General features: G+C 31.7%; 1 protein-coding gene across 21 annotated transcripts in view; it reads right to left on the minus strand.

The window, feature by feature from the left end:
- LOC142328051 (odorant receptor 43a-like) overlaps window positions 1-12,624 on the minus strand; it is a 66,352-nt gene that overhangs the window by 17,781 nt on the left and 35,947 nt on the right. For 4 of the 21 annotated variants that reach the window (XM_075371514.1, XM_075371513.1, XM_075371512.1 and 1 more), the window contains exons 3-4: window positions 10,557-10,658; window positions 7,576-7,731 (exon numbers count right to left, since the gene is read on the minus strand). The exons of 16 other annotated variants lie outside the window; for them this stretch is intronic. In XM_075371514.1, the coding sequence (XP_075227629.1) occupies window positions 7,576-7,731; window positions 10,557-10,658 (258 nt within the window). The remainder of the gene's footprint in view (window positions 1-7,575; window positions 7,732-10,556; window positions 10,659-12,624) is intronic. One more of the 21 variants, XM_075371516.1, reaches the window with a different exon arrangement.

The following is a 12,624-nucleotide window of genomic DNA, read 5'->3' on the forward strand; positions in this document are numbered from 1 at the left end:
ATGGATTCCAGGGCATGCTGGTGTTACAGGTAATGAAAGAGCAGACGAAGCTGCCAGAAAGGCAACAGTCTGTGAGCAGATGTTAAAAACTGTCTAACTAACATAAGAAACAAGTGGAATACTGATTGGAGGAGTTTAAATACAAAATTAAACTCAGTCAAAACTTCTCCATATAAATGGAAAAGCGACGTGAAGTTGACTCTCCGAGGACAAGTAGCTGTAACCAGACTTAGAATCGGTCACACGCGATTAACAAATTCATATTTGTTAACCGGCGAAGAGAGAGCAATGTTCAATGTTTGTAATAAAACACAATTAAGCATCTAATAGAAGAGTGTTGTACCATATATGAGGACCTCAGAAAGAGGTTCCTGCTAAGAAATGATATTACTGCTGATTTAGATAATGGAAATGAAAGAAAAATAGTTGCATATTTACACGCCAGTGGACTTTAGGGGTAGTTTTATAAATATAAGGAGTCTCGAAGCGTGGCACGTATAGTGATGGGAGGTATCCCCCCCCAAGGCCGCCCTGGCTCGCCTGCATGCAAGAGCAGGGAGTCGGGGTGTGTCCAATGATGGCATGGGGGATCCTCAAGGGTGGACTGTGGGCGCGAGACTATGGGTAAGCGCAATGCATGTCTGTAGCCCAGTAGGTCGGAACCGGGAAGAGCAGCCTCCCCGCCGAGGGGCTGTTTGGCCGTCCTGAACAAGAGGTCAGATTGCTCTTATGACGCTGGAAGGACCCTGATGGGTTACGTCCTACGGGACTGCTTATAGGGGGGAGTCAACTGCCACGGCATCCTGAGGCGACTGATATGCTGTTTAATGGCGCTTGTGGTCGCCCCGAGGGTGCTAAAATAAATAAATAAGAGAGACAGGTAGAAGGAGATAATGGTATTGTAAAGACAAATATGTTACATTTATGTTCTGTGTGATATTTTATCAAATTTTTAAGATTGGGGCCCTTTACACCCCATATGACGCCTAAATGTTTTGTGTAGTTTGTGCTTTTAAATAAAATGTAAGGGCCCTTTACACCCTTACATATGACGATCCTGATGGTGATACTAATCTCTTTTTAAGAATGTGACGAGGGCTAATGACCTTAGCAGTCGATGCCCGTAAAACTAAAAAAAAAAAAATAATAATAATGCCCCTGAGGTAGATAATCCCCACGTCCGGAACACAACATCTACGTTCAACGTCCAGGGCGGCAACAGCTGTACTTACGTACAATACATGCACCTGGCTAACGGGGCTCCGAGTGTTGTTCTCAGACATGCTATTTTTCGGCCCTTTACATTTGTGTGGTTTTTTGTTTATTGTTTTAGATAAAAACCTTCTTAAGATAAAAAAAAGCCATAAAATTAAATGAAATTTTTCAATATGAAGAAACTGGAAATGTTCTACACATAGTCTTAATGCGGACGCAAAATCTCCAGGAGAATTTAGTATGAGAGAAAGAGGGGATTCATAGAAATTAGACTATTTGAAACCGCATTTAATCAAAAAGCAGTAGATAAATTGAATGTTTGAAAAAGGTAGTATTTAAAAAATCCTAATGGAAACTTCTGAAGAATGTCAATTTAAAAATAAAAAAAAAAACAAAGTACAAAATCAGATTTGGTGAAGATTCTAATTGAAAACATGATATTGGCAATACCAATAAATGCATCGATAAATTCCATTCTCGACATACACTAACACATGGAAAAATTTATTAAAATTTTAGGAGCAAAGATTATGTGTATGAATTTGTTGAATGCATAAGCTCTACGCTTATAAAAAATGTATTTAATAAAGCGAGAAAATCTAGTTTTCATACTCTTATTGTAGATGAAAGCGCTTATATTTCTGTACTTAAAGTGCTAATTTTGTATTTTAAATATCACGTTGATAATGAGATTGTATACAAAACTGATTTGGAGTTATAGTGAAACTGAAAAATTCCGATGGTATGTCGATTGTGGAAAAAAATAAACAATTTTAATATGAAAATAATTTGGATATTCAAAAAATTGTAATGTTCATAAGCGATGGAGCTAGTGCTAAATACTCAGGAAGAAAAATGGGGTAGCAGCAATTCTCAAAAGAAAAACATCACATTTAAATGAAAAACACTGTGTATTACACGGGGAAGATTTAAGATTAGATGATGCATGGAAAAATGTATCTATTACGCAGGATATAAAAAATTTGATGAAAACTGTGTACACAAAATTTCACCGATTTAGCAAGTGTCAAAACGATTAGAATTAGCTCAAGTTTCAAAGCATGATGTTATATTACTTAAACCATTAAATGAAGTTATACGGTTATCTAGGTATTCCGCAGTTGGTGCTACAATAAAAAATTACAATATATTAATTAAGTATTGTAAAAGTCATACAGCAGAATGCGATGAACCAGATTGTAAATATTGTGAAAAAATTCTGACTTATTCAGAACATCAGCAATATTGCTCTGAAATATGTATTAGATGAGCTTACTTCCTTGTGAAAATATCTACAAAAAAAGTCATTTTATAGATGCTCATCGGTATGTAAAAATTAATAAAATAAAAACTCAGTAATTGGGACACGAAATCTTTTGGAGTGATACTGTAAGAGAAATATTACCGGAATGTCAAAATTATATTGATACATCAGCCATAATTCGATTTACTAAATGTGTATGTTTACAGTTAGAAAGCAGATTTCCAGATGAAGAATTAAAAGATTGGCAAGCATTCGATAATGAAATTATTATAAATTCGGAAACAATTTTGATTTTGGAAAGCAAAATATAACACTGCTTTCAAAAAAAATATTCAGAATTTGTGGCAAATAAAATGCCTGATATAGATAAAATATGAAATGAATATTCAGAATTAAAATTTACAATTATAGAGAAAACTAAACTAGGAATGTTCAAGACTTTTAGCGATATATAAACCTTTGTCTAAATTAACCTTGAATTCTCTAACCTTTCCTTTCTATGTAACATTATGGGAACATTACAACCATCCAGTGCAGACTGTGAATGTGGATATTCTGTTATAAATTCCATAAAAACAAAATACATACGAGGTGCGACAAAAAGTAATGAGACTTTTTCTTTGCAAGATGTGGCAACCCTGCAGCTTGCGTAGGCACACCATCTTTGACCTTGGTCTATAAGCTATTTCTAGTCCAAGCGGCACATTGATGCAACAGCTCAGTCGTGAGTTGTGCTGTAATAAGTGAACACGTGTTTGTCTATCGTCACAGAAATGAAACCGCAAAATATTGCGCAACGGTATGCCATTTCTTTTTGCGTTAAATCGGGTAAAAACGCGACGACAACTTATGTTAAGCTTCAGAAGGCTTTTGGAAAGGAGGTTATGTCAAGGGCTCAAGTTTTTCGGTGGCATAAAATTTTTAGTGAAGGCAGAACGAATGTTGAAGGTGAAGACCGCAGTGGACGACCATCAACCTCACAGACAGATGTCAACTTGACCAGGGTGCGTGAAATCGTACTATCTGATCGAAGATTATCCGTGAAAATGATTGCAGAAGAACTCAACATCGACTGAGAAACGGTTCGTCTAATATTAACTGAAAATCTTGGTATGAGAAAGATTTATGCAAAAATGGTCCCCAAAAATCTCACACAACAGCGAGAAACACGGAAAAATGTGGCAGCCAACCTGTTAGAGCAAACGGAAATCAATCCGGATTTTTTGAGCCGTGTTATCACTGGTGATGAAGGTTGGTTTTTTCAATACGATACAGAGACAAAACGCCAAAGTTCGCAATGGTGCTCAAAGGAATCACCCAGACCAAAAAAAGCTCGCATGTCAAAGTCAAAAGTGAAATGCATGCTTGTGTGCTTCTTCGATTCCAAGGGAATTGTTCATAAAGAGCGGGTGCCTCCTGGACAAACAGTTAACCGATATTTCTACAAAGAAATTTTAGAAAGACTTCGTAAACGAGTTCTTCGTGTCCGTGCCAACATTGCTGATAATTGGATTCTGCATCACGATAATGTACCATCCCATATTGCTCTGTCAGTACAGCAATTTTTAACCTCAAAACAAATTTCAGTACTACCACAGCCACCTTATTCACCAGATATCGCTCCGTGCGACTTTTTTCTATTTCCAAGAGTCAAAATGGCGGTCAAGGGACACCATTTTCAAACAACACAAGTTGTCCAAAAAGCTGTGACGAGAGTCTTGGAGGATATTACAGAAGATGAGTTCCAGAAATGTTACCATCAATGACAGAAGCACTGGTATAAGTGTGTGCAATCAGAGGAGAACTACTTTGAAGGAGAAACACTAAACATGACTAAAACGGTAAGCAACATTTTTTTCCACATCAGTCTCATTACTTTATTGTCGCACCTCGTAGAATCAACAATGAACATTTGTCACTTGAGTGACCTTATGAGAATTAAATTAGATTTAGCCAATGGTCAAGCAGTAAACACAAATGTAGCTTACAAGAATTAATTTCTCTGAAAGACAGAAGAGAAAATGTTTAAAAAAATGTAAACCTAAAATAAAACAAGTTACCTAATTGTCTTTGTTTAAATATGTATTCGTATATGAATAAATTGTAAAATTGATACAATAATAAATAACAATAAAAAATGTTACACAAATTGATTTTTGAATAATTTTTTTTGACTACAACTAATTTTTATGCATGCAGCTCTGAAAACAATAAAAGGGAACTTTGGATGGATTAACTAACAGACAAGTAAGACAAGTATTTGTCTTATTTTACGTCTGATGTCAAAAAGGGAATTTCCCCAAATACTCTAGAGGTTTTCTTTGTAACTGTTTGCAACTTACATAAATGGAGTCCCAAATTTAAATTTTATCTAGGGCTCGGTAGAGACTTATCCGTACTGACAAGTACAAATACTAACAATTTCAAAAATATATTTTTTAAATTGCAATAAACTCTAAAAACATGACCAACTCAAAGATTCCTGAAGTCCATAAATACAAAGTATGGAAAAATCAATAAATTTAATATATCTGGAAGAAATAATTCAAATGATTAAAATAAATAAGCCAATCAAACAAGAACAAGAAAAATAGAACATCTTAAGGTTAAAATCATTTAGATATCGGGCTTTTGCAAATGTGATTTTTCAAGACCTGGGATTAATTCAAAAATACAAAAATGTTACAGAATTTTTCAGAAGATCTGTATGCATACTTATGCATGCTTGTTGTCTGTATTTATATTAATATCTTTAGACTAGCTCAACAAAAATTCTTTGCAAATGGCTGAAACATGGGCAAAAAACAAGCAGCAATATCGCTCTGAAATTAGTATTAGATGAGCTTACTTCCTTGTGGAAATATCTACAAAAAAAGTCTAAAAAAGTGCTGCAAATGGCTGAAACATAGGTATGTTCTTTGCAATGGCTTCTTTGTATATGGGGCATTGATGGTATTAAATTTTGGAAAAAAATTTTAAAAAGGGAGGGATAGTTTTAAATAATTTGAATTTTTTACTTTTTATACAGTGGTGATAAAAACTGACTAATACAATGAAAGTACCTATTAATTTATCTAAAATTCCAAATGTTTCGTTGAGATTTAGGGGTGGGGATATTTAACATTATTTCTAAACAGTTTTTGTATCATACCTTAAAAACCAAGTGACCAATAAAGTTAAGATTTGGCATAAATTTTGGTTTTATATATATATATATATATATATACTACACACACACACACATACTAGCCAGTCAGGGTAGTCACTCGCCTTTCCAATCTAACCTGGGGGCTTCAGGAACCCTGCTGATTTTGTTATCCTCATGGTTGTGAAAGTAATAATGATAAATAACAATTTATTTATCAGAAAACCTGAAAAGCTTTCTTTCCTCCAACAATACCCTCATTCTGGACGTAGAAACTGTGATATCCTCCTGCTGTAGATGAAGCTACAACAACTAAGACTGGGTGTAGTGCTCTTGGTCATTAGCTAATCAAAGATCATGTACTTCATTCGTTTGGAGAACCAAGATACTCTCATTTTTAAAAAGTTTGAAAAATAATAAAGGTTATTTCTCTTTCTTGAAGTTATATTTTTTTTTATTTTTGACAATCCAACATCAACACCCAAAATAAACTATAAAAACCCATATAATAAGTTTGCTAAATGTACTAATTTAAGCTAATTTCAATAATAATATTTAATAATAATTAAAATATTCTGGAGAGACATTGGGAGTCAAGTAATTAATACTTTACTACTGATTAGAAGCCATGCATAAATCACTTAAGTATGAATTTATTGTTAGCATCACCGTAAATGCAACCAAATTCATAAGGAATCATGTTCCCTTCAATCACAACAACCATTTTTATTTTGTGTGGAATTTAATCAGATGATTTTAAATTTAAAGCAAATGATATTTATTAAAGAAAAAGAAATTAATCATTTTACTTCAGTATATTTCTGTTAACATGATAACCTAGAGAGAATTAATCCTGTCTGTAGGGGATACATAACTTCTTTTGCCTTCTTTGGGATGAATTTTGAAAACTCCTTTCTTAGTGGGTGCTTACACCCCTAAATTTCAAGTTCCCAGGTCCAGCGGTACGAGCTGTGCATTGATGAGTGATTGAGTCGGTCAGTGAGAGCAAATAGTTTTACAGATATAGATATATCCCAGCTTTGGCTTCATTTATAAACTTTTAAGTTACAAAAAACAAGGAGATAGAATGGTACTTAAATTCCAAATTTTTATAATTTTGATTTTTTTCTCAATTATACGGTACGTGCCAAAATATACAGTACTGGATTTCACGCATTCTCATACGCATGTCCGTACATTCACATGTTGTTGCATGACCATTATGTGTTGTTAGTAGTGCAAAAAACATTGTGCTGTAAGGTAAGAGTTGAAAATTGGTCTCACGACAGAGGAAAAAGTTTTCATTGTGGAGTATTATTTTCACTCATACAGAGATGACAATCAAGGCAGGCCGAGTTTGAAGTTAGTGGTGGAACTATATCGGAAACAATTTAATAAGGCGGCACCAAGCAACATAGTTATGTTGTCTAACATTATGAAATTTCGTTGTACTGGTAGTGTATTGTGTCAACAGAAGGGAAGTCTGGTAACTGTGTCCACAAATGAGAATTATGGATGTGTCCTCGATCAGGTTTTGGAGTCGGCTAAACGAAGTCTTCGACGAATATCCTCGAAAATGAACAACAACAATAGATCGCTTCAGCAATTGTTTACAGACATAGGTGGATTTCCGTACCGTATTCAGGTTGCATAATAAAAATAATACAGAATAACAGCTCAAGTACTGTATATTTTGGTGAATACTGTACTTTTAATAACGCATAATTTTTAAGATATAAATATCATTTGATCAACAGGGATCAAATTGGACATAAATTTTTTTTTACTCAACATTTTGACCTTTTTTTGTAATTTTATTCTAAATATTGCATAATACTTTATTATGCAAATTTAAAACCCAAAGGTGTATTTGAAATAAAAATCTATCAACAGCAAAGCTAGGAAAATTATGCAATGCTTTGCTGGCTTGCTTGAATTTTCTTATTCATACCTTTGAATAATTTTGAAGATTTAGATTATACAAACCAAATGGTTTAACAATTAATGGCTTATTAGCAGATATCATAATTATAAGTAAAAATTTTTTAAACCAAGCAGGCTTGGCTGTCCATGAACAACTCCACAACATCATTCGTAAATTTTCTCCCTGAAAAATTAAATCTTATTAATAAATTCAGAAAAATTTACTTTTTACTTATATTAAAACGATTAGAAACATATTCTTTCTATATCACATAGATTACATTTTAAATAAAATAAGCACAAAAATATCTTTCTTAGTTTGAGATATATGCCTGATGTAATCCAGTCATAAATTATTAATCTGTACAATACAATAATCAAAACAGTTCTAGATTGTCTGAACAAAATTAATTTATCTGTTTTTGTTTTGAAATATTAAATTATGTGCTCCAAAATTCTATAACAGAAATTATTTTGAAATAAACAAAATAAATAAGAAAATAATATACCATAAAAAATTATCTTACAACATAAGTTCACTCTACTGAAGCATGTTGATGCAAATGAGAAAAGATATCTCTCCAATCAAGTTCAAGTATTTATTTCTAACAAATACAAAGGTAATTTTCAATAACACAATTAAAAAATATTAAAATACTAATATTTTAATAAATTGCATTTTACTTTTCTTTTTTAACCTCCTAAGTCCTGAAAAATCTTTTGATTATTCTTTACCTAATCATTGCAAATCTATAATACATTTATCATTCTTTAATAGGTAAAAAGCCAAAAAAATCTTGTGGTACCCATATTCTGAAAAAAAACCAATGTTTCCTGTAGGTGACATCAAATCTCAATGGCATAAAAACTTCAATGAATTTTATTTTATTTGTTGGCTATTTACAAGAGAGAATACATTATTTTTAGGAAATCTCACGGGAAATAAGACAATTGTCTTATTACAGATTTAATTCTCTTATTTACAGATTTGTCTTATTTCTATAAAATACATTTATTCAGAAAAGATGAGTAAAAAATATTAAAAATTAACATAATAAAAAATTACAAATATTGAAACAAGAAATTTATTACAGTATATGGTACAATTGAAAACAATTTCTTTTCTCTTGGAGGCAAAAAATACTTTGCATGAAGGACAACTGATTCTTGCCATGTCAGAGCCACATCCTGGTAATTGACATCTGTTTCTTGTTGCGTAGGTAATCATCATCTGTTTCTGGCATGTAATCATTACTTCTTGTCCAAAGCGCTTCAGCAGGATAAGGAACTGAGTGAGGCCCTGTGGTGTTTCTGTTTGGTTCCATGTCAGTTTGTTCCTTTCTGTTGTCCAAATACGTAGCTATATGAATTAAATATTCTTCAATGTTCTCTCTAAACTGAAGGTAGTCCAGAACTTCAGATTTGGTATGTGTTTAAAGCTGCCTACTCCCTCTGATATTAAATCCATACAGCTGCAATAGACAGATCAATCATGTGAAATATTAATCTCACATACCAGTTGTATAATATCACTTAATATTATACAACTGGTATGTTAGAGTGAACTGACAGCTCTGTTTGGTGACTCAACAGGTTTTTTTTATGCAGCATTACTATTGAACAGAAAAAACAGTTTTTACAGAAGCAAAATAATAGTTCTTTTTTTCTGAGAAACAACAGTTGGTCAAATTGTTTGTTATTTTCCTATATATCAATAATGTAAATCAAGGAGATATAAATGACATCAATAAGTATTGTTTTCTTAATCTTATTGTTTGTTTAATAATATTTTGATAAACCTGTAGTCTAGAATGAAGTCACATGTGGAGCTGAATGTCATCATCATTTCAATGTTTTGGCATGTTAACTTGATCCATACATTGAACCATACATTTTTGTGAGTGAAGAAGGCAATAGGAAACCATTTCAATCTTTAGATTTTTTTAGTAGACTCTGATGGGATGCTTATTATTCTTGAAAATCTCTGCATCATTTTCAAGGGTGACTTATAGATTTATGTCAGATCACCAAAACCATTGTGGTTGTAGTACTCTTAATATACATACAATATTAGTAAACTTAAGACTTTTCAAGAATAAGAAATGTAATTAAAAAAATAAAAAAATCCATCAAAGAAATGCATAATTTTCTCGGCAAAGCTGGGAAAGTTGTGCGTGCAGCTCTGGCTACCAAATGCTTTGTCCTCAATAGACTGCGTCTTAGAAGGAAAATTAAGTGCAAAATTAAATTATGATACGGAGACACAGGACCTGTAGTAAATATATCTCTTCACCAACTAGAATGAACGTAACCAAAATTAAATGGCAGTAATGACCCATAGTGAGAAATTATTTAAATTTCATTAAAATCAGTTAACCCAGTCAAAAGATATCAAGCAAAATAAACTGATTAAAAAAAGCAAAAAATCAGGCATATTATTCAACACTCCTGAATGAAATTCTTCCAGTACATAATTGAAGTAACATATTAATATAATTGACTCATCTAATTAGTACAAAAATGTTTACGCCCTACAATAGTACTATTAGTCTAAATCAAACAGGAAAATGTGAAACTAAATATAAACACATTAATTATAACACTCTTTAAACATTAATATTGTACATGTACACCATTTTAAACTTAACAACGTGAGGTAATTTACTAATAATATTTTAATAAGTGAAAATCTATCTAAATGTGTTAATTAAATATAAATAAAATATATATTGATAAGACTAACAAGGACTTTATTTAAATATATTTATGATCCAGCGGCGTAAGTTCTGAATAATGGAAGGTGCACTTAGACACAATTATTCAAACCATTTCTTTTGGTCCTCTGGGCCGAATTTGAACCAGCGACCTATGGATATACAGTTCATAGGCATTTGACGACTAAAAACAACACAGGCAAGAAATTAAAATATTATTTCAAAATAAAAAAGTTTGTAAAATTATGTATGGCACTTGAATTTTTGTTATTTATCAACAATTTATCAACTTTACCTCATTTATTATATCTTGTCCCTTACTTGTATATAAAAATAATAAAGATAATACCACAAATATCGTAGATATTGATTTTAATTTTAATACACCATCAGTAACCTGTATATAAAATAAATTCATTTAATACACTTCATATAATATTCATGCATAAACAAAAATACAAAAACTCTTCACAGTATTTCCTAGTTTTTAAGATTAAAATCTTCTGGAAGGATTCAAATTAAGTCCCAAACATCTAATAACAGAATATTTTTAAAGATTACGTTTCTGTCAAAGCTAGTTGATAAAAATTATTTAAAACTATTACCATTTTAAACAACAAATCATATGGCAAATTTAATTCATATGGCAAATATATTTTGAAAATTCATGTCATCATATTTTCAACTGCTCTCTAAGATCACTTCAGGTACTGTTGCAGCTGTTTTCATCCTGGAGTCAGCTATTAGTTTGGGTTTTAATTATATCTATACATTTAGTATGTCATTATTTGTTTAAATTAGAGGTACACATATTTTGTGTAATCGTAAGTTTAAAAATTGAGCAATGTGTCAGTCAATTTTAAAATTTTAGTAAAATTACACAAAACTTTGATGGAAAGTTTTCAAATGTTTATTTGGATTCAAGTGTCTCACAGTTGAGTCGAGTGGACTCAAGTGTCTGAATGGCAGCTGAAACCATGAACATTAGTGTGGAAAATTTTGTATGAAAATCTCAACACGATAAACGTTTGTGCCGACATGTTTCCTAGGATTCTCATTCCATAGCAAAAAGAATGCTGTAAGAAAATTTTAAATGACATGCTGCAGCAGTTTGATTTTAAAAAAAAAAATCATGACTTGTGTATCAAAATAAATCCAAAATCAAAACCCACGCTCATTGCGTTCTTTGATGCAAGGGATGTAATTTTGAAAGAATGGGATCCAAAAGGTACAACAATGAAGCATCATTAACATAAAGAAGTAAATAAAACTGAGGGAAATAGGAAAAAATCTTGAACCGAGGAAAGGTAGTTTCATTCTTCATTAGGATAATGAATCTGCTCAAATAGCACTTCCTGTGAGGCAATTTTTAGTCAACAAACGCATTATTATGCTGGAATATACTCCATATTTGCCAGATTTTTGGCTCCATGTGATTTTTTCTTTTCCTTTAAGTGAAACCTGTATTTAAAGGAACACAATGTATTTAGACAGCTGATATACACTGACCTGCACCATACCTTTGACCAGTGGAAAATAAGATACCATCAGAATACAAATGGGAATGCGGTCAAATATTAATTGTAATACATATTAATAAGCACGAGTCTAGTATCAGTCTCGTGTAATACACATGTGTTTTATAATATGAATATGTTTGGATTTGGCTCTTATGTGTATCTATAAAACATCAGGTCATTCTAAATGATGGATTTGTGATTTACATCTATGAGATGATTGACAAATACAGACTCTACTTGAAAATTAAACTTTTATAATAACATACTGAACCGATTTGTATATCTATGAAATGCTTTTTTCTTTAAACTTGCTTCAAAATATTCTCAGTCATTTTTGTAATTATTCTGCGATCGGTATTGCTGTTTTCACACTATTACGTGTATTAAATTTTTTTTAAAACATTTTATTTGCACAATTTTTGTTTGGTGTGTCATTGAAAAAGTTTTAAATTCAATAACTTCACCGACCGTCATGAAGAAGAACAAAGCAAAAAAAAAGAAGTGTTTTGTTGTTCAAGCCTCTCAACATTTTAATAGTCCTCCACAGAAACACAGAGTAAACATCTGCCAATCATCTCATGCATACAAATTACAAATTCACTAATGTTAATTGCAACTTTGTAATTTACAGTTTCTACAAAATAAAAAAAAAAATTCTATTTTAAATTACTTCATATCATCAACTGTAATTTTAGAAATTTTTGTGAGAGAATTATGCAATTCAAGTTCATATAAAAAAGATCCATTAAAAATAAAAAAAATCAGTATAAAAACACAGACAATTCTTTTTACAGTACCTAAGAAAAAAAAATTGAAACTATGTTTTTCAGCCCATTCTTTTTG

The sequence above is a fragment of the Lycorma delicatula genome, chromosome 7 (genome assembly GCF_047948215.1).
Source record: "Lycorma delicatula isolate Av1 chromosome 7, ASM4794821v1, whole genome shotgun sequence".
In the NCBI taxonomy this organism is placed as follows: Eukaryota; Metazoa; Arthropoda; class Insecta; order Hemiptera; family Fulgoridae; genus Lycorma; species Lycorma delicatula.